Here is a 19,901-nt window from a genome sequence, read left to right on the forward strand (position 1 = left end):
AGTTGGACACAACTGAGCGACTGAACTGAACTGAACTGTTTTTTGGACATATTTCTGTGATTCTTTGAGCACTTTCCTACTTTCTGGCACAGTATGATATTTAAGATCCTCAAACCTTTCGTGTGCCTGTCATGGAATCAACTATTTTTTCCCTCTGAGGACAGCTGGTTCCTTTCAGTAGAAAATGGTGTTTAGAAAAAGGATTTGGGTTTTAAGCTTGTGCCTTGCTACTTGCATGTCACTGCTCACAGAGTCTCAGTGGTCATTGATGAGAAATAGGAGTGTGTGTGTGAATGCATATGAACATGTCTTCATTTTTCTGGAATACTTGATAGTTCCATATTTAGTTAACCTCAGAGTGACTTTCTTGTTTCCAGCCTCCACTGGCCTTCTAGTAAGAGCTCTAGAGTTATAGGCAGTAGATTGGCATGTTTATTTTATTCAGTCAAATGTTGCCTCGACATTATTATTTCTAAATCTTTGGTACCTTTTCTGGTCTATTCCCAACCAATTGTGTGCTAAGGAAAATGAATTGATACAGTGCTACAAGGACAAAAATTGGTGACTTTTTTTTACCTGGCCTCAGTGTTTGTCCCTTGGATCCATTTGTCAGGATAACCCTCAAGCAGTGTGCTTGATATTGATTTGTCATTTAGAGAATTTTCTCATTGTGAACATTTTAGACCCTAGAGAGCTCTACTGGATTTCTTTCTTTCTGGTGTATTCCACTGATTAGAATGCAGAAGGGGAGCTATCAGACTTGTCACAAAATAAATTGTTCTTGTGCCACTGAGCAGAACAGTGGTTTAACCATCCTTGCTCCAGCTTACCAGAAGGGGCCAGATGAGGGAATGTGTGTTTTAATGTGGTGTCATTTTTATTAAGTGACTTTGTCTTCTGAAGAACACTTCAGTGCCTTCCAGATAAATTGCTTCTGTCTTTGACAGTGACAATGACAATATTTCCAAGCTTCACACATCCAAGAGCCAATTGACAGGACAAATTGCACATTGGGACTGCTTGACAAATGCAAGATGGGACTCAGCATCTCAAAGCACTCTGCATCAGTGGAACTAAGTTGTAATATGAATAACAGAAATAAATCTGTCACTTAAGTTTCTAATTGTACGACGCATGCTGTATTTAACAGCTGAAGCAGTGTTCATCTCTTTGTTAGAGTACAAAAATAGCACATAATTATTTCTTGATATTGGGTCTTAGTAAATTTGTTTTTCCCCCATGACAGAAATTTACATAATAAAAAGAAACTGTATCTCCCAGTTATATTTTTATTAATATTTTTATAGATTCTATCAGCATAACTCATGCAAATACTTGGGAAGAACTGCTTAACAACAAAAAAGTATTCTCAGTATGTGTGACATTAGGAAAGCTACTGAAATAAATAAATAGCACTAAACAGAGTCATATGCATAAATGTGCCCCAGAAGGTATGCGTTTTATAAAATCTACCGTCTACTGCCAAGATTGTTGCTACTATTGGAAAAAATATTAAGAGTAACTCTGTAAGCCTTTCTGGGTCATCACTAGCCCCTCTGCTAAAGTCAGAGGCAGGCTTCCCCTAGGCAGCCTTGCTCACCCTCTTAGTCAGCTGATCAAGCCTGACTAAATAGATATAAGGCAAAAGACGTTGCAGGATGGTATTATGGGGAATGGCCAGGATTGGTCCTCCTCCTTGTCTAGCCATAGGATAGCTGGGTCTACTTTTATCCTGATAAGGGTGAGGAAGAGCTGCCAAAAATAGGTGCCAGAATGGTACCTAAGACTTACTTTGGAGAATTAAACCCTAGTTTTTAACCATAATCATCTGGGCCTCTTAGGGATAACTCACAGGAGAGTGAAGGGCTGAGGATGGAGAAGCACGCCAGGCTTCCCTGTCCATTACCAACTCCTGGAACTTGCTCAAACTCATCATTGAGCTGGTCGTGCCATCCAACCATCTTATCCTCTATCGTCCTCTTTTCCTCCTGCCTTCAATCTTTCCCGCATCAGGGTCTATTCCAATGAGTCAGTTCTTTGCATCAGGTGGCCAGCTTTGCATCTTCAGCATCAGTCCTTCTAATGAATATTCAGGACTGATTTCCTTTAGAATAGACTGGTTGGATCTCCTTGTAGTCCAAGGGACTCTCAAGAGTCTTCTCCAATACCACAGTTCAAAAGCAGCAATTCTTCAGCACTCAGCTTTCTTTATAGTCCAGCTCTCACATCCATGCATGACTACTGGAAAAACCATAGCCTTGACTAGATGGACCTTTGTTGGCAAAGTAATGTCTCTGCTTTATAATATGCTGTCTAGGTTTGTCATAGCATTTCTTCCAAGGAGCAAACATCTTTTAATTTCATGGCTGCAGTCACCATCTGCAGTGATTTTGGAGCCCAAGAAAATAAAGTCTGTCACTGTTCTCATTGTTTCCCCATTTATTTTCCCTGAAGTGATAGGACTGGATGCCATGATCTTCGTTTTTTGAATGTTGATTTTAAACCAGCTCTTTCACTCTCCTCTGTAATTTTCATCAAGAGGCTCTTTAGTTTCTCTTCCCTTTCTGCCATAAGAGAAGTGTCATCTGTATATCTGAGGTTATTTATATTTCTCCCAGTAATCTTGATTCCAGCTTGTGCTTCATCCAGTCCAGCATTTCACATGATGTACTCTGCATGTAAGATACATAAGCAGGGTGACATTATACAGCCTTGAGGTACTCCTTTCCCCATTTGGAACTAGTCTGTTGTTCTATGCCCAGTTCTAACTGTTGCTTCCTGACCTGCATACAGATTTCTCAGGAGGCAGGTCAGGTGGTCTGGCATTCCCATCTCTTTCAGAATTTCCCATATTTTGTTGTAATACATATAGTCAAAGGCTTTGGCATAGTCAATAAAGCAGAAGTAGATGTTTTTCTGAAACTCTCTTGCTTTTTTTTGATGATCCAGTGTATATTGGCAATTTGATCTCTGGTTCCTCTGCCTTTTCTAAAACCAGCTTGAACATATGGAAGTTCACAGTTCATATATTGCTGAAGCCTGGCTTGGAGAATTTTGAGTATTGCTTTGCTAGCATGTGAGATGAGTACAATTGTGCGGTAGTTTGAGCATTCTTTGGCATTGCCTTTCTTTGGGATTGGAATGAAAACTGACCTTTTCCAGCCCTGTGGCCACTGCTGAGTTTTCCAAATTTGCTGGCACATTGAGTGCAGCACTTTCACAGCATCATGTTTCAGGATTTGAAGTAGCTCTACTGGAATTCCATCACCTCCACTAGCTTTGTTTGCAGTGATGCTTCCTAAGGACCTCTTGGCTTTGCACTCCAGGATGTCTGGCTCTAGGTGAGTGACCACACCATCGTGCTTATCTGGGTCTTTTTTGTATAGTTCTGTGTATTCTGTGTATTAGAAATTTATTGGAATAATTGTGAGTAGTTTTGGAAAACTTGTTTGGATCTCTCAAGTAAAGGAAGGAAGAGGGCAAAGAATACCAGAATAAAAAAGTAGAATAAAGCAACTTAAATTTTACTATAAGATTTCAGTGAAGACAAATCAGTCTGATGTGCCTGAAACATCCTGAGAATGAAACACAGGTGTCAAGTGAGGCCAGGTACCCCGCTTGTCTATTCAATGTAACATATCCAGAGCATTCTAGCTGCCAGTCTATCTTGTTCAGGAGGCAGGGTAGGCCTTGTATCTCCTAAGTCCTTGATTTCCTAGTTCCCATCTGATTCCCCTCTCCCTTGGCACTCTTCTGAAGCCATTAGCCTGCCCGATTCTCTACCACAGTAGCACCTCAGGAAGCCAAACCACAGTGAATGTAAAGACTAATAACCCTGCACGCAGCACAGCTTGGGCCAAGGAATAGAATCTAAATGGGGACTTTTTTAGTCCAAGTTATGCTGTATGAAGTGAAAAAGCTTTTTTAAACCCAAGAGAAGTTTTCCAATTCATCAGAAGCACTCTTAGAAGCCCATACATGTTCTCCTCCCTGCTACCAGCCTTGTCTACATAACTTTGAAGTCTATAAACTCAGTCATAAGCATCTTCAGTTTAGCTGGAGTGTCAGCCCCAAAAAGGCAGAGGGCTTTTATCAGTTTTATTCACTGATATACCTGGTTCCTAGTAGGTGCTCAGTGAATAGTTATCAAATGAACATAGAGGATAAACAAATTTACTTTTCAAGACAAAGCTTATCACTTTCATTATTCTCACAATAACTTCATAGATTTCACTGTGAGCAGTATTAATCCTTTGATATTGTCTTCGTGGTTTAAAGCATGTTATGCAAGTTCAAGGTTATAGTTAGCATCACTTTGGTCTTTGCATTATGGATTGTTAAGTCATTGGCATATGGGATCCATCCCCACTCTTTAGAGTGCCTAGTGGATTCTTGCTCCTCTGTGACCAGCCAGGAAGGAGTAGATTCAAGCCTGCATCATAAATCTCAGGATTTTGTCCTTTACCTTTTCTCTGAAATGTGCAAAAGGGAATTAATATGAGAACAGAAGAGCTTGGCTCTGGAATTTGGCCCAGGAGTATGAGCGGCTCTTTGTCTCATCTTCTGCCTTATAACCCAAAGGCTATTAGAATTCCCAGTTACGTTTTCTCCATCCTGTGTTCGTATCATGTTGTTTTATGTCAGCAGGGGAAAGGAAGTGTCCTACAGACAACGAAGGACAAAAAGATCTTTTATATCCCAAGAAAGGCCTCTGGAGAATCTTTGTTCTTGACGTGTCTTCTCAGAGAAGCCACATAGTAAAGTGAACCAAAGTTGAGCCTCTGAAGTCAGGTAGTTGGGCTTATCCAGCCTGGAAGGTTGAAGCCTGCAGAAAACCAGGTGTTTGATTTCTTAGATCGTCATCCATCTCCTGCCCTCCTTCAGGGACCTCTGTTATCACCCTTTCCATCTGGCTGTACAGTCTAAGTGGAGATGATCCTGGGTCCTCACCAAGGGTGTTTCAGGCCAGAATGAAATACGGACAGGCCACCAAGAGGAAGGAATGGAATGGTGCCGGCTCTGCCAGTAGGATACACATCGGGAAACGAGGGTTGTTTTGCCACAGAGGTGGGAACAGTGATTCATGAATGGAGAGCTGGCTGGGGTGTTGGAAAACTCATGGGTGGGAAGGAGAGATTCTGAGGACACTGGTCTCTCCTGATCTGACACTCTTAATGATGCAGACACTCTGGCGGGCCCCTTGGCTCTATGGCCTCTCCACATTTTCACATGCCACGAATATCCTCAAATACTTCAAATGGGACTGGGCAAAGCCCATTCACACACATTACAGACGTCTGGGTCTGGGCATTGGTTTATGCCATTGAATGACACAGAGGGGAAAACTTTTCTTTTTTTTTTCTCTGTTTGTTTATTTCTCTCTGAATGATTCATTCTTAATAAGTTTCTTACCCAAAGCCTGTTTCTGCAACCATGAGAAAGATTCCAGTATTTATTTCCAATGGGTTGTGACTCCTCCTGAAGAATCTTCTCAGTCTTCTTCCAAGTCCCTTTGTCACAGCACCTTGGGAAGTTATCTTGAAAAATATCTGTCTACCATTCTGGATGTTTAGGGAACAATTTCATGACTCTGTGTTTCTCGTCTGCTTTGCAACTCTGGAAGGTTGCAGCTCCTGAGAAGAATGAGGCTCAGAAGGGACTATTCATGGAGAAAACATTCACCTCTTTCACAGACGGCCAAGATGACAGGGTGCTCATTCACAGACCCTCCATCGGTGCTTAGCTATGTCAGTGGTAGAAGCCTTGGGGCAGCCTTGCACATTGAGTCCTGTGTTCTCGCTCACAAGGAGGACGTGCCTGGAGAGGGGTGTGAAAACAAGTCTCCCACACGGGGAAGACTGGGGCAAGAAGGGATACCTATGTATATTTAGAGTAAATCCCTGCTGGAGTGTTGACATAAGAGGATACCTGGCTAAACCCCCATATTTCAGGGTTTCTATGTATTGAGACACATGTTCTCTGTGGTCCCATAAGCACAGAGGGTGCGGCTGCATGCAGAGCATCACTAAATCTTTGGTATTTTGAGAGAATTAATTTTTAAAATAGTTTTTTATTTATTTCCCTTGAAAAGCAGAGCCATGAGGCACAGTTCTGTTAAACTAAATATAAAAAATTAAAGAGAAAATCACTTTAAAGCCTGCATTTTTCTTTTTCAACTGACTTATAGTTACCCGTATGGGTGAATGCCAGACACTGGGGAATTTAATGGGAGAATTAGGAAATCTGCAAGCGGGTAGTAAATAATTGGCATATTAGGGGAAAGTGCTCAGAGACGGAATTCTGGAACTTGGGCCAGTTAGGATGATGGCTGGGCTGATTTAAAGGGGTCGTTCTGAGGGGAGACTGTCTTGATGCATCATTTTATCATTTTTGCATTCCATTTTCAAGGAAACTATACTTAGAGAATTCTTTTTATTCCATTTCTAGGGAAACTTATTCAGATCATTCTTTTCCTGTATTTCCTTAAGGCAGCAATCTCCAACCATTTTTGGCACCAAGGACCAATTTCATGGAGGACAGTTTTTCCATGGATGGGGGAGGGATGATTCAAGCACATTACATTGATTGTGCATTTGATTTCTATTATTGTGACATCAGCTCCACCTCAGATCTTTAGGCATTAGATCCCAGAGGGTGGGGATCCTTGCTCTAGTTCAATTCAGTCGCTCAGTCGTGTCCGACTCTTTGCGACCCCATGAATCGCAGCACGCCAGGCCTCCCTGTCCATCACCAACTCCCAGAGTTTACTCAGATTCTCTTCCGTCGAGTCAGTGATGCCATCCAGCCATCTCATCCTTTGTCGTCCCCTTCTCCTCCTGCCCCCAATCCCTCCCAGCATCAGAATCTTTTCCAATGAGTCAACTCTTCGCATGAGGTGGCCAAAGTACTGGAGTTTCAGCTTTAGCATCATTCCTTCCAAAGAAATCCCAGGGTTGATCTCCTTCAGAATGGACTGGTTGGATCTCCTTGCAGTCCAAGGGACTCTCAAGAGTCTTCTCCAACACCACAGTTCAAAAGCGTCAATTCTTTGGCGCTCAGCTTTCTTCACAGTCCAACTCTCACATCCATCCATGACCACAGGAAAAACCATAGCTTTGACTAGACAGACCTTAGTTGGCAAAGTAATGTCTCTGCTTTTCAATATGCTATCTAAGTTGGTCATAATTTTTCTTCCAAGGAGTAAGCAATATACCGAATTATTAACCGTCTGAGCTGTGAGGGAAGCTCAGGTGGTAAAGAATTTGCCTGCAAGGCAGGAGACCTGGATTTGATCCCTGGGTTGGGAAGATCCCCTGGAGGAAGAAATGGCAACCCACTCCAGTATTCTTGCCTGGAGAATCCCATGGACAGAGGAGCCTGGTAGGCTACAGTCCATGGGTCACAAAGAGCTGGATACAAATGAGTGACTAAGTACACACGCAAATTATTAACATATTCTTTTAACTGATGTAATCTCATGGAATTTCAGACAAAGCTATCAGTTCCCCAAAGGTAACAAAGTAGAGTTCCATTGACTTCCCAAGGTTTACCCAGTGGCATAAGTTATACTCCCTGATTTATGCTTTGTGTTGGCCACACCTTACAGAAAGCAGAGAGGAGTTCATTCCTGGGATTGTTTAGGAAGGTTTGGGCAGGGTTAGTGGAAAATCCCATGGGCGGAGGGGCCTGGTAGGTTGCAGTCCATGGGGTCGCTAAGAGTTGGACGGACTGAGCAACTTCACTTTCACACATCGGAGAAGGGAATGGCAACCCACTCCAGTGTTCTTGCCTGGAGAATCCCAGGGACAGGGGAACCTGGTGGGCTGCCCTCTATGGGGTCGCACAGAGTCAGACAGGACTTAGCAGCAGCAGCAGCAGCAGTGTATTTTTGGGGGGGACTTCCCAGGTGGCACTAGTGATAAAGAACTTGCCTGCCAGCACAGGAAATGTGAGAGATAGGCGTCAATCCCTGGTTGGGAAGATTCCCTGGAGAAGGGCATGGCATCCCATTCCAGTATTCTTGCCTGGAGCATCCTATGGACAAAGGAGCCTGGCGGGCTACAGTCCGTAGAGTTGCACAGAGTCACACACACTGAAGTGACTGCAGTGCGTTTTTATCAAAGAGAGGACACAGCTAAGAGCCTTGCCGAAACCCTAGTATTGCCAGGCAGCAGGCCTGGAGCTGCCATCGCTGGAGAATCAGCCTTTCTCTGGTGTTGTTTTAGATGGATGTTTGCTAATTCTGTGCTTGGATGAAGGGCATGTCTGTTCACTGCAGCCTCTGGCCTCCGTGGCAAATCCCAGTTAAAAGCAGCCGTAGTTGCAGTGCCCCAGCAAACGGTTGGTGTGAACGTTGGCCCTTGTCAATATCGCAGTTGAGAGGCGTCATAACATAATCCGCTCTTAGCCCATCTCCATCTGCAGGCTTAGTGATACTTTGCGAGATGAAGCTAATGGAATATTCAGGATTAGTGCTGTTAGAACATGTTTATGCCTCTCTGTTCACAGGAAACTTTTGGAAAGATGCCAAAAGTCTGAAACTCTTTAGATTGAAAGTTTTTTTTTTAATTATTTTTTAATTGAAGGGTAATTGCTTTACAGAATTTTGTTTTCTGTCAAACATCAACATGAATCAGCTGTAGGTGTACATATGTCCCCTCCCTCTTAAATCTTTGGTTTCATTGTAAATAGATTATATGTGTTTAAGTTTCAGAAACCAGATAATATATACATGGGCTTCCCTGGTGTCTCAGTAAAGAATCCGCCTGCCAGTGCAGGAGACTGAGTTCGATCCTGGGTTGGGAAGATTTCCTGGTGAAGGAAATGGCAACCCACCCCAGAATTCTCGCCTGGGAAATCCCATGGACTATAAGCAGATCATATAAAATAAATATTTGTAAAAGTATATAATGTATATTTACATGACACATATAAATATATATTTCCTTATTTTTTTTTCCATTTTACCTGAGAAATTAGGATTTTTGAACCTTATTTTCTGCAGTTATAAAACAAGAATAAAGTTTTAAGAAATGCCCAGGCATGGAAGGGAGTGTCATTTACAAAAGCACCAGACAATAGAATGTGGTTCTTTCTTTGGGAAGACGCATGGTTTCTAGGGTGTTCATACAATGTTAAAATTTCTCTTACAACTCCAAGATGGGAAAGATGAACAAATGGCTGAAAGTGAAGCTACATGGAAATGATTCTCATATAATAATAAAGTGGTCTAAGAATTGAACGAGTGTCTTTTTAGGCTGTCTTTTCTGTGCAACTTTCCTAGATCATCACAATGTTGCTGAATTCCCAACACTTTGTAGTATACACTTTGTACCTGGAACCACCACCTGATCTACAGTTCTTGTCTTTAAACACAGGTTGGGAGATTAAAATTGATCTATACACTCTTCCATGTGTGAAACAGATAGCTAGTGGAAAGTTGCTGTATAGCACAGGGAGCTCAGCTCAGTGCTCCGTGATGACCTAGTGGGGTGAGACAGTTGGGGTGGAGTGGGGTGGAAAGGAGTCCAAGATGGAGGGGATATGTGTATACATATAGCTGATCCACTTTGTTTCATGGCAGATATGAACACAATGTAAAGCAATTATATTCCAATTTTAAAAATCCAGGTTAGTGATAATAAAATTCCATTCTTAGCTACAGGGCTGTTGATGGATCTGATGGACACAGTGCTTTTTGCCTAAAATTGTTACTGTTCAGTGTGTGACTTGATTTGGCTGCAGACCTGTGTAAACAATGATGTGGGACTTTATGCTTAGTGAGTTGTTTAGGTGATAGTAAAAACAGGCCACTAAGATTACTTTCCTGGTAAGTTTAGTACCAAGAGATTATATCTGTGTGTACATTGAACCTCAGTGTTTTAAAACTGTTTTTCTAAGAAATGTCTACATATTATTACATAGCATTCATTGTTGTCTTATTAAACTCTTTGAGCTAATCATCTCAGCTCTATGCTTCTCTCAAGCAAACTTCCAAAAATAAAATGTTATTTTCCTTAAAACCTTTAGTTTTTAAATAATAAATATTTATGAGGAATACATTTTTCCTTAGTTGTCAAAATATTATTATTCCTAATTTTACTATTACTGCTTTTCATTGGAAGGAATCATAAACAACTTATTGTAACAAAGTTTTAAAAATTTATTCTTTATATCATGATAGAAACCACTGTATAATTTTTTAAAAATTATGTGTGAGAGAGAGGACAAGAGAGAGATGAAAGCACATCAAAGGAGATTGTCTCCATCTGAAGAATGTTTCTATCAAATATAACAGATATAAACATAGCTATTTCTAGTCTCAGGGGACAGTAAGAAAGAATGCTTTTCACTTCAAGCTCTCATACTAGTTTCCTCCATTTGCTATTCTACTTCAAAAGTAAAGATGTCATAGAAAAGAAAGGGGTATTGATACATGGTATATCTTAGATGAACCTTGAAGACATTATGCTGCGTGAAAGAAGCCAGACACAGAAGGTCACATATTTTGTGATTCCAATTGTGTGAACTCTCCAGAATAGTAAATCTCTAGCAACGGAGATCATATTCGTGGTTTCCAGGGTCTGGATCAAGGGGAAAATGAAGAGTGACTGCTTAATAGATACTGGATCTCCTTTGGTGGTGATGAAAATACTCTGGAACTAGGCAGAGCTGATGCTTGTGTAACAGTTTGACGGCTACATGCCACTGAATCATACATAAATGGTTAACATTATGTAATGTGAATTTCACCTCAATTAAAATAATAAAGTTGTTAAAAATAATAAAGGTATCATAAATACCATACACAGAAAACATGTTCAGTAAGTCAAGAACCTTATGTTGTGCGTTTCCTCACAAAGCCATCTTTGTAATATGACTCGAATCCAGAGTGACAAAGAGCTATTCTGCAGTCATCTCCGTGGAGAGTGCAGGCACTTGCAGAATCTTTCTGAGTCATTTCCCTGCTTCGGTGTATTGCCAAGGGTTTTCAGTTTGATCTTTGAATATCGTTCCCATCTGTCTCCCCTGTCCTTTCCACGACCTCCACTCCTAAGTCAGGCCACCCTTGCTTCCTGGTTGTGCTGTTGCATCACTTCCTGCCTGGACAGTCTTCTGCTAGGCAGCCCCCTGACCTGTCTTTCTTCCTGGCATCCGTAAAGCCTTCCAAGTTCACAGCCTCCATCATATCCAGGTACCCATTGGACTATAGACCCTCAGTGGCATTCCATCCAGAGCAAAGAAGGCCCTACTCCTCAGACTGTATGCAAGACCACTTTTCAAAGTTCAGCCTGTTTTTATCCAGCAGTCATAGACCATCTGTTTCTTCTTCAGGGCTGTCTTAGGCCAAATGTGTGGTCAGGCCAAAGTGCCCCATGTGCCCAAGAAAGTGAGGACTTTTCCCACTGCAGCACTTACCTTCCTGCTCCTTTCTACCCTTCACCATCTAGTTGCTGGGCTCCTGTCTGAGTTTTGAAGCCCTGATGCCTTGAAATCCATTGAATCCTTCCTAGAGGTGTTCCTTAAGCATGGTAGGTGCCATCACTGGCTCTGTTAAATGCTCAGCGTACATCATGTGAAATGCTGGGCTGGATGGATCACAAGCTGGAATCAAGATTGCCGGGAGAAATAGCAATAACCTCAGATAGGCAGATAATACCACTCTAATGGCATAAAGTGAAGAGGAGCTAAAGAGCCTCTTAATGAGGGTGAAAGAGGAAAGTGAAAAGGCTGGCTTGTAACTCAACATTCAAAAAACTAAGATCATGGACTTCGTGGATCATGAAGTCCCATCACTTCATGGCAAACGGATGGGGAAAAAGTGGAAGCAGTGACAGATTTTATTTTCTTGGGTTCCAAATTCACTGTGGACTGTAACTGCAGCCATGAAACTAAAAGACACTTGCTCCTTGGAAGGAAAGCTATGGCAAGCTTAGACAGCATATTAAAAAGTGGATACATCATCTTGCCTTGGTCCATATAGTCAAAACTCTGGCTTTTCCAATAGTCGTTTATGAATGTGAGAGTTGGAGCATAAAGAAGGCTGAGCCAAAAAGAATGGATGCTTTTGAACTGTGATGCTGGGGAAGACTCTTGAGAGTCCCTTGGACATCAGGAAGATCAAACCAGTCAATCCTAAAGGAATATCTCACTCCTGAATATTCATTGGAAGGACTGATGCTGAAACTCCAATAATTTGGCTACCTGATGGGAAGATCTGACTCATTGTAAAAGATCCTGATGCTGAAAAGACTGATGGCGAAAGGAGATGGGGGCAGCAGAGGATAAGATGGTTAGGGAGCATCACCGACTCGATGGACATGAATTTGAACAAAGTTGGGAGATAGTGGAGGACAGAGGAGCCTGTTGTGCTGCAGTCCATGGGGTTGCAGAGAGTGGGATGTGACTTAACAACAACAGAAACTTTGTGGTACCACTTGCCTGCCCTTTCCACCATCTGCTTCACATCATAGCTGTATCTAGGCATGTGCAAAGGGCTAGCAGTTTCTCCAGAACTACCCACTCAGTGAACTGAGGAGCTAGGATTTATTTTCAACCTCAGTGGCCTCAAAGACGCTGCTCTGAACAAATATTCAGCTACTTTCTGCCTGCTAATTTTAGACTTCTCCATCTTCCCCTTCCCCCATGCCCACCTGGCACCTTGCTGTTGTGCATAATAGATTCCCAAGAAATATTTCTAGAATGGGCTGCATTTGTGCTTCTTTTCTAAGAAGTCATCTTTTTAAAGGGACAACACGGTGAACTCTTGTCTAAGAGAGAAGCGAAGCACAAATACATGCAACAGGACTCAACATCCATGCCCTGAACTTTTTGTATGTGGCCTTTATCATCCACTTAACAGAAACATTGATTTAGAATCATTGTGGCCAAATGTCCTCGCTCAGTTCTCACCATTTCTCTGGACCTCTTTCTGGTCTCTTCCAAAAAGTGTTTGGAAGAGTGTTTATATCTGAGCCTCTTATTTTGAGCCAAATTACATACTTCTTCTTGTTTGGTGGCTAAGTTTTATCTACCTCTTTGTGAGCCCATGGACTGCAGCAGGCCAGGTTATAATGCATGTGCAGGGTGATAGAGGGTCTGTCTGTCTTGATGAGTGAAAAATAAAGTGAGAGAGTGAACATCTTTTCTTGGTATATTATAAATCAGTTTTTTAAAGGATGCTATTTGAATCATGTGGAATTACTTTTCTTTGTTTTAGTACTGCTCATTTAGCTATTTGATAAACCTGGGTTTTAATCTTAACTTATCTGTAGGTCTTTCATTTTTATCAGGTGGGACAAATTGGGAGAGTAGTATTTATGTGTATACACTACCATGGGTAGAATGGTTAGTGGAAAGCTCTGCTCTGTGATGACCTAAAGAGGTGGAATGGGGAGATGGGAGGGGGGTGTAGGGGAGGGAGAGGATGTGTATATATATATATATATATACACACACACACACATATACATACATACAAACACACACATATACGTGTAGCTGATTCATTTTGCAATACAGCAGAATACATTTTGCAACACATTATAAAGCAATTATACTCTGATACAAACAGTTGTTTGGGTTGAAATACAACTGGTTATTGCTTCATTTTTAAACATTACCTTGGCGAGAAAACAATCATTTTTTAGATCATCAGTTAAGTAGAACAGTTTTTGTGTCCTTGGCATTTTCTAAGAAATAAGTAGCTTAAGTGAAATCAAACATTGAGAGATTTACAAAGAGAATCTGTCTAGGAGATAAGTTTAATAAATATTTTGTTTTTCAGAGGCAACATTCCTTTGACTCTTTCTTATCATTCAAGTCTTTGTGTGTTTGGTCAAAAATCAACTTCAAGTGGATTTATAATTTCAAAGAAATGCCAAATCATGTAAAAGATCATAATCATTCATTCTGAATTTAAAAGGAGATTGAGGGAGGGAGAGTAGTCCTCTAGAAATTAAATTTTAAAAATCTAGCCCTGTTTTAAAAATTTCAGTACCTTTGTCAAGGGGTCAACTTGTTAGGGAGAAAAAAATATACATTTTGACAACAGTTATTATTTTTTAAAATATTTATTTATGTATTTATTAGCTGCATCATGTCTTAGTTGCGGTGCACAGGCCCTGTAATATGGCACATGGCTTAGTTGTCCTGTTGCATGTGGGATCTTAGTTCCTCAGGGATCAAAACCCACATTTCCTGCATTGGACGGCAGATTTTTAACCACTGGGCCACCAGAGAATTCCCAGTAGTTCTTCTTTTAAGGGGCAATAAAGATATCTCTCCATTGTTCTAGAGTGAAACTGATTCTTTGGGAACATGAGTGAACAGCTAAATCAAGAGCCTACTGTTGACCTCTCTCTTTTTTTTCTTCTCTCTCGTCTGCAGGTGACCTATCTGGGTAAGGTGCCCACCACAGGCATGCAGTTTTTGTCAGGCTGCACAGAAAAGCCAGTCATCGAGCTCTGGAAGAAGCACACACTAGCCCGAGAAGACGTCTTTCCAGCCAATGCCCTCCTGGAAATCCGACCGTTCCAGGTGTGGCTCCATCACCTCGACCACAAAGGCGAGGCCACGGTGCACATGGATACCTTCCAGGTGGCCCGCATCGCCTACTGCACCGCCGACCACAACGTGAGCCCCAACATCTTCGCCTGGGTTTACAGGGAGATTAATGATGACCTGTCCTACCAGATGGACTGCCATGCTGTTGAGTGCGAGAGCAAGCTGGAGGCCAAGAAGCTGGCCCACGCCATGATGGAGGCCTTCAAGAAGACTTTCCACAGTATGAAGAGCGATGGCCGGATCCACAGGAACAGCTCCTCGGAAGAGGCGTCCCAGGAATTAGAATCTGACGATGGCTGAGTGAACTGAGAGAGCTTCAGCAAAGGCAGCATTGGTCAAGGAATTCAAGATGACAGACGGATAAGCGATGATTCAAATTTGGGATGAAAAGACTGCCAAATTATTGGCCGACCAAGCTTTTTAAATTCAGAAGAGCAATTCTAAATCTAAAGAAATGTATTATTAAAGTAATTACGTTACATTGAAATCTGCTGCTGCTGTGACTATGAGGAGGGTGGGAGTGTGGATGGGGAGGGAAGTTCTAGACTTTTCTTTTTCTTTTTTTGGCTCATTTTCCAATGCCTCCATTGTAGGAGTTCTCCATGCTGATTTTTGCCACTCTCGGGCAAATATACTGCAGTTGTTATTCAATGCACAATTTCAACTTGCCTTATGGAACCCAACAAAAATGTTAGATGCACCTATAGAATCCCTGGTTGTAGCGGGAGATGGTGAGTGCTGATGCTGACGGGGAGGCTTCTGGGCTAAAGGAACAATGCAGAGCTCCTCTCCCCTGGCTGGTTTCAGATTCTCTCCTCAGTAAGCAAATCAGCATAGCTTTATTGAGCTTTATAACTAACAACCTGATAGTTGGCAGTTCATTCACAGTTAAAGGCAATGCTTTTATTACATAGTGTATCCAATAGCACCTTCTTCTTATTGTATTCACTTCATCTATTTTCTTAGAGTACTTGCAACTACTAATAGCCCCTTTCCTCCACTGCCCCATCCACCCTCTCTGTCCTTCCAATCCACTACACCATCCCTCCAGGATTGCAGTCTCAACCTACATGGCAGGACACCAAAAGGGAAGACAATAATAACCAAGGAAATGAAAGAATCAGTCAAACAATGTGGGAGCTTCAAACCACCACCACAGAAAGTTCAGAAAAAGGGAATGAGTAATCAGCGAGTATACAAAGCCCCATGCGGGCTGTCCTTTCTTCAACTGCAATTTATGATAACTTATTTAGTTGATGGTCCTATCTGATGACTCTCTCATGGCAAGCTTCATATCTGAGCTGGTATCACTAAGGAAGCATTGACCCATCACTCAACATGGCACTCAAGTAGGGAACGGATTCTATAAACCAGACTTATCCAGAGAACCTATGTCCACTCGCAAGGGAAATCTGACCTTCTTCTCTTCCAATGGGATTGATCTCGTAGGGTCAGAGTTGCCAGTTTGTTGGGTATTTCTAATGAGAACTTCTCACTAAGACAGCCTGAGTTTTCTTGGTTTGATGGATCTTTAAATATCATAAACGCAAAGAATCAACATTGAGTGACATTGAAAGTACTGGTGAAAATCTACGCATTTAAGGCCGAGAGCAGATGAACAGTTTTCCGGGTGCTGCTGCTCCTTTCTGAGAGTCTGTTTTGAATCCTGGTAACCATGTCAGGGGCCCTGGGACACCTTACAGAAGCCTTAAATGAGAGTTTATAGAATCCAGAGAGAAGTGGTGTTGGTGTTTTGGTCTGTGTGTCTGTGTGTCCGTGTATGCATTTGTGTGTGTGTACGTGTGCCCCCGAGCGTGGGTCCCGTCTTAAGGCATGTAGAATAAGCATGGAGTTGTATTGAGGGGGCACACCTTCTGGAGATCCGCTTGCTGCTTCACGACAAATGTAAACTACTCTTTAGCATAAATGCATTCATTCTTTAATAAAAAATATGTTTGCATTAAAAACCCTGAGAGTCTCATAGTGTATACGGCGTTCCTTTTTTAAGTAAAGAAAACCTGAGGGACGAAACAGATCAAATTGAATCGATGTCTGTTTTACACATGAAAAGCGTTAGTCTCTCAGTCACGTCTTCCTGTTTGTGACCCCGTGGATTGTAGCCTGCCAGGCTCCTCTGTTCATGGAATTCTCCAGGCAGGAATACTGACATGGGTAGGCGTTCCCTTCTCTGGGCGACCTTCCCGACCCAGGGATCGAACCCAGCTCTCCGGCATTGCAGGCAGATGCTTTACCATCTGAGCCACCAGGGAGGCCCCAGCTTGACACATGGCAGTGTGTATATGTTAATGAAGCCCTCTCAATTCATCCCACCAGGTTCAAGAGGAAGGGATATGTGTCCACATATGGGCACATTGTTGTTTAGCAGAAATTAACATTGTAAAGTAATTATACTCCAATTTAAAGATAAATATGAAAAATTAAATAGAATAAATAGGGAATTCTCACATTGGAGAAGGAGATGGCAGCCCACTCCAGTATTCTTGCCTGGAAAATCCCATGGACAGAGGAGCCTGGCAGGCTGCAGTCCGTGGGTCGCAGAGAGTCGGCACGACTGAGCGACTTCACTTTCACTTTCTCTAAACATGTTAAAATGTGATCATCAATGACTTATTCCTTAATGGTGTTTAAAAGCATCTTGCTTTATTTTTGAATACTATACCTGTAGATAATGACTGCCCCTTCACTGAGATGGTAACATGTCAACAATGGAAAGAGTTACTTGGTGTGATAGTCTTATTTCAGAGGAGAATCTTCTGGAACATTTTGCAAATGATGGCTATTTATAAAATCTCACGTACCTCTCGGAAGAACCTGCACGGAAATCGTGGAAGGTAAACACGAAGTGATTCCTTCTGACAGAACTGGTTAAAAAATGTCTCCTCCAGGCCATGATTTCTCGGAATAGCCCCATTAATCAAATAAGGCAGATGGCCCTGGAGCCTGTGTGTCTTGAGCAATGCCCTTCATGGGATCAGTCACAAATATAAAGGCTTTGAAAGTGAAAATATGGGTGCCTGCTACTGAGAAGAACTCAAGGAAGAATTACTACCTCAGTCCTCCAAGGAAAATGGCATTTTCTTTCAAGCTGAACTTGTCTCATTTTCAGGTTCACTTTTTCGTCCTTGAATATGCTTTGAAGAGGGGGAGGAAAATAAAAAAGAATCAACCCCCAGCATATATTTCCAAACAATGCCATTTTCCTCTCTCAGTAAAATTTGGGTTGCAAGGGCACATATGGTTATTTATTGCAGAAAGCATTTGCTGGTATTTTTCTCAGGGTACCAAGTGTGACGTGCTACGTAATCAGCTCTGGTAACATTGGCATGAGCATGTGTTTAGCAAGTAGTAAGCAATTTAGAGATAAATACAGGACGACATCTTTCAAATAACTAATGAAGTCTTATGGGACAGCCAATACCAATTCCCCTCAGAGGGGAGATTCAGACTTGTGTTATTTTTTAACCCTTTGTTTCCTCCATGTTTGTACTAACTTTCTATACCAGTGGTCACAAAGCATTTTTCTGAACGTCAACTCGTGGGTCCCACAGAAGGATCCTGTTGGTGGGTATGGCATTCAATATAGAGATGAAGAAACTGAGGTTCAGAGACACTGTATACTTTGGCAAAAGCAGCCCAGCTCAGGCATGTTTAACGGGGACTAAGACCCACTAACTTCTGATCCAGGGCAGTTGCTCTATTTTGGATATTTTATTTTCATTCCTTTTAAAACCCTCCAGCTTATTTAAAATTAGCATACGAAGCCACTAGAAATAAACATCTTTGCTATTCATTTTTGAAGTATTTTTTATAGCAACAGAAAAAGTTTTAAAAGCAAACAAAGGCCCAAGAAGTTTTTATTTGAGCACAAATAACATAATATGATATTTTTTGCATCAGTGTTTTATTGGCTGTGGTCAATGGACAAAATACTCTCTCTACCCTAAAGAACAAAGATGAACTCTTTGTTTTGTTTTTCTTCTCTCTCTCTTTAGTTGCTAAGTCGTGTCCGACTCTTGGGGCCCCATGGACTGTAGCCTGCCAGGCACCTCTGTCCATGGAATTCTCCAGGCAAGATTACTAGAGTGGGTTGCTATTTCCTTCTGGAGGGGATCTTCCTGACCCAGGGATCGAACCCGGGTCTCCTACACTGCAGACAGATTCTTCACCAACTGAGCTACTAGGGAAGCCCTTTGTTTTTCTTAGGGTATGTTAAAACTTTGAATCAGATCCTTCTATTACAGGATTCTATAGCATCCTAGAATTTCCCTTCATGTCATTCATTGAAGTTTACAATTATACATTTATTTGTATAATTAGGTAATAGCTTTATAAGCCTCTGGAGTGGAAATGTCTTTAAGATGGGGATTTTTTTTTCTCTTTTATTCACATCTTATCCCCTGCTTTATCACAGGGCTGATCACCTAAGAGGAACTCAGTAAGTTTCTGTTAGCAGGATGGAGAGAGGGATAGACAGAAGCAAAAATCTTTTTATGAGGCTTTTGTTTGCAAGTTCCAGCACAAAACCCTGGAATGAACCGTAGAGACGCTTGCCCATGTCCTTCAAAGGTGAGCAAATGGGCTTTTTACTAAAGGCAAACATCATTCCTTACCTAATTCCAGAACAAGTTTGTGGCTGCTTACAGATAGAGGAAGAATGTTCAATGTGAGCTGTATGATTGAAATAGAGCAAACACTATCCCAGGGAAGTGGACAGATAATGTATTTCAAGGCACCTGCATTTAATAGATTACAGAATTCTTGTCATACATTTGAATTTGTTTATTTCTGTGTCAGGAGAGAGAGAGAGAGTGATGGGGGAGGATGTTTTAATTTTCTGATAGTATGAAGCATATGAATTTAACTTTTCCCCCCAAGTTTATACTTCAGAAAATACTTTTTCCTTTATCCTCTCTATCTGCTTTTCTCCATTTTGGCTCTCATCTTCCCCTCCCTCCTTTCTTACTTTTCAGTTGAATTATGTATATCACACCATCCTAGACTGTCTCTGATTTTATCAGGAAAGAGCATATATTATGCTCTGAATCTGAGATTACTTGTTTGTTTCATGGTCCATTGATGCGAAATTTGACAAGATTATCAGACCCTGCCAATGATCTTAAACTGCTTTTATTATTTTTTTTCCCAGTCAGAAGGAACATGATGACTATTCTCCATAGCCTAGTATTTCTTAGGCATTCCTAAAAATGTGATATCTTCTCATCTCTTCAATATACCTTAGGCTACACTGCAGTGAAGGGAAAGAGTCCCTTAATTGTCGTATTCTTATTGATCTTTAAGAAGCTTTCCTATTAGAT

At 41.6% G+C, this 19,901-nt stretch overlaps 1 protein-coding gene across 2 annotated transcripts in view; it reads left to right on the forward strand.

Annotated features, from left to right (window-relative positions):
* The window catches only part of PID1 (phosphotyrosine interaction domain containing 1), a 283,353-nt gene extending 266,821 nt beyond the window's left edge, over positions 1 to 16,532 (forward strand). For both annotated transcript variants that reach the window (XM_040228182.1, XM_040228181.1), the window contains exon 3: positions 14,389 to 16,532. In XM_040228182.1, coding sequence (XP_040084116.1) covers positions 14,389 to 14,865 — 477 coding nt within the window. In that variant the 3' untranslated portion in view covers positions 14,866 to 16,532. The remainder of the gene's footprint in view (positions 1 to 14,388) is intronic.
* The last annotated feature ends 3,369 nt before the right edge of the window (positions 16,533 to 19,901 follow it).

Source organism: Oryx dammah, unplaced genomic scaffold, assembly GCF_014754425.2.
Source record: "Oryx dammah isolate SB20612 unplaced genomic scaffold, SCBI_Odam_1.1 HiC_scaffold_27, whole genome shotgun sequence".
Classification (NCBI taxonomy): Eukaryota; Metazoa; Chordata; class Mammalia; order Artiodactyla; family Bovidae; genus Oryx; species Oryx dammah.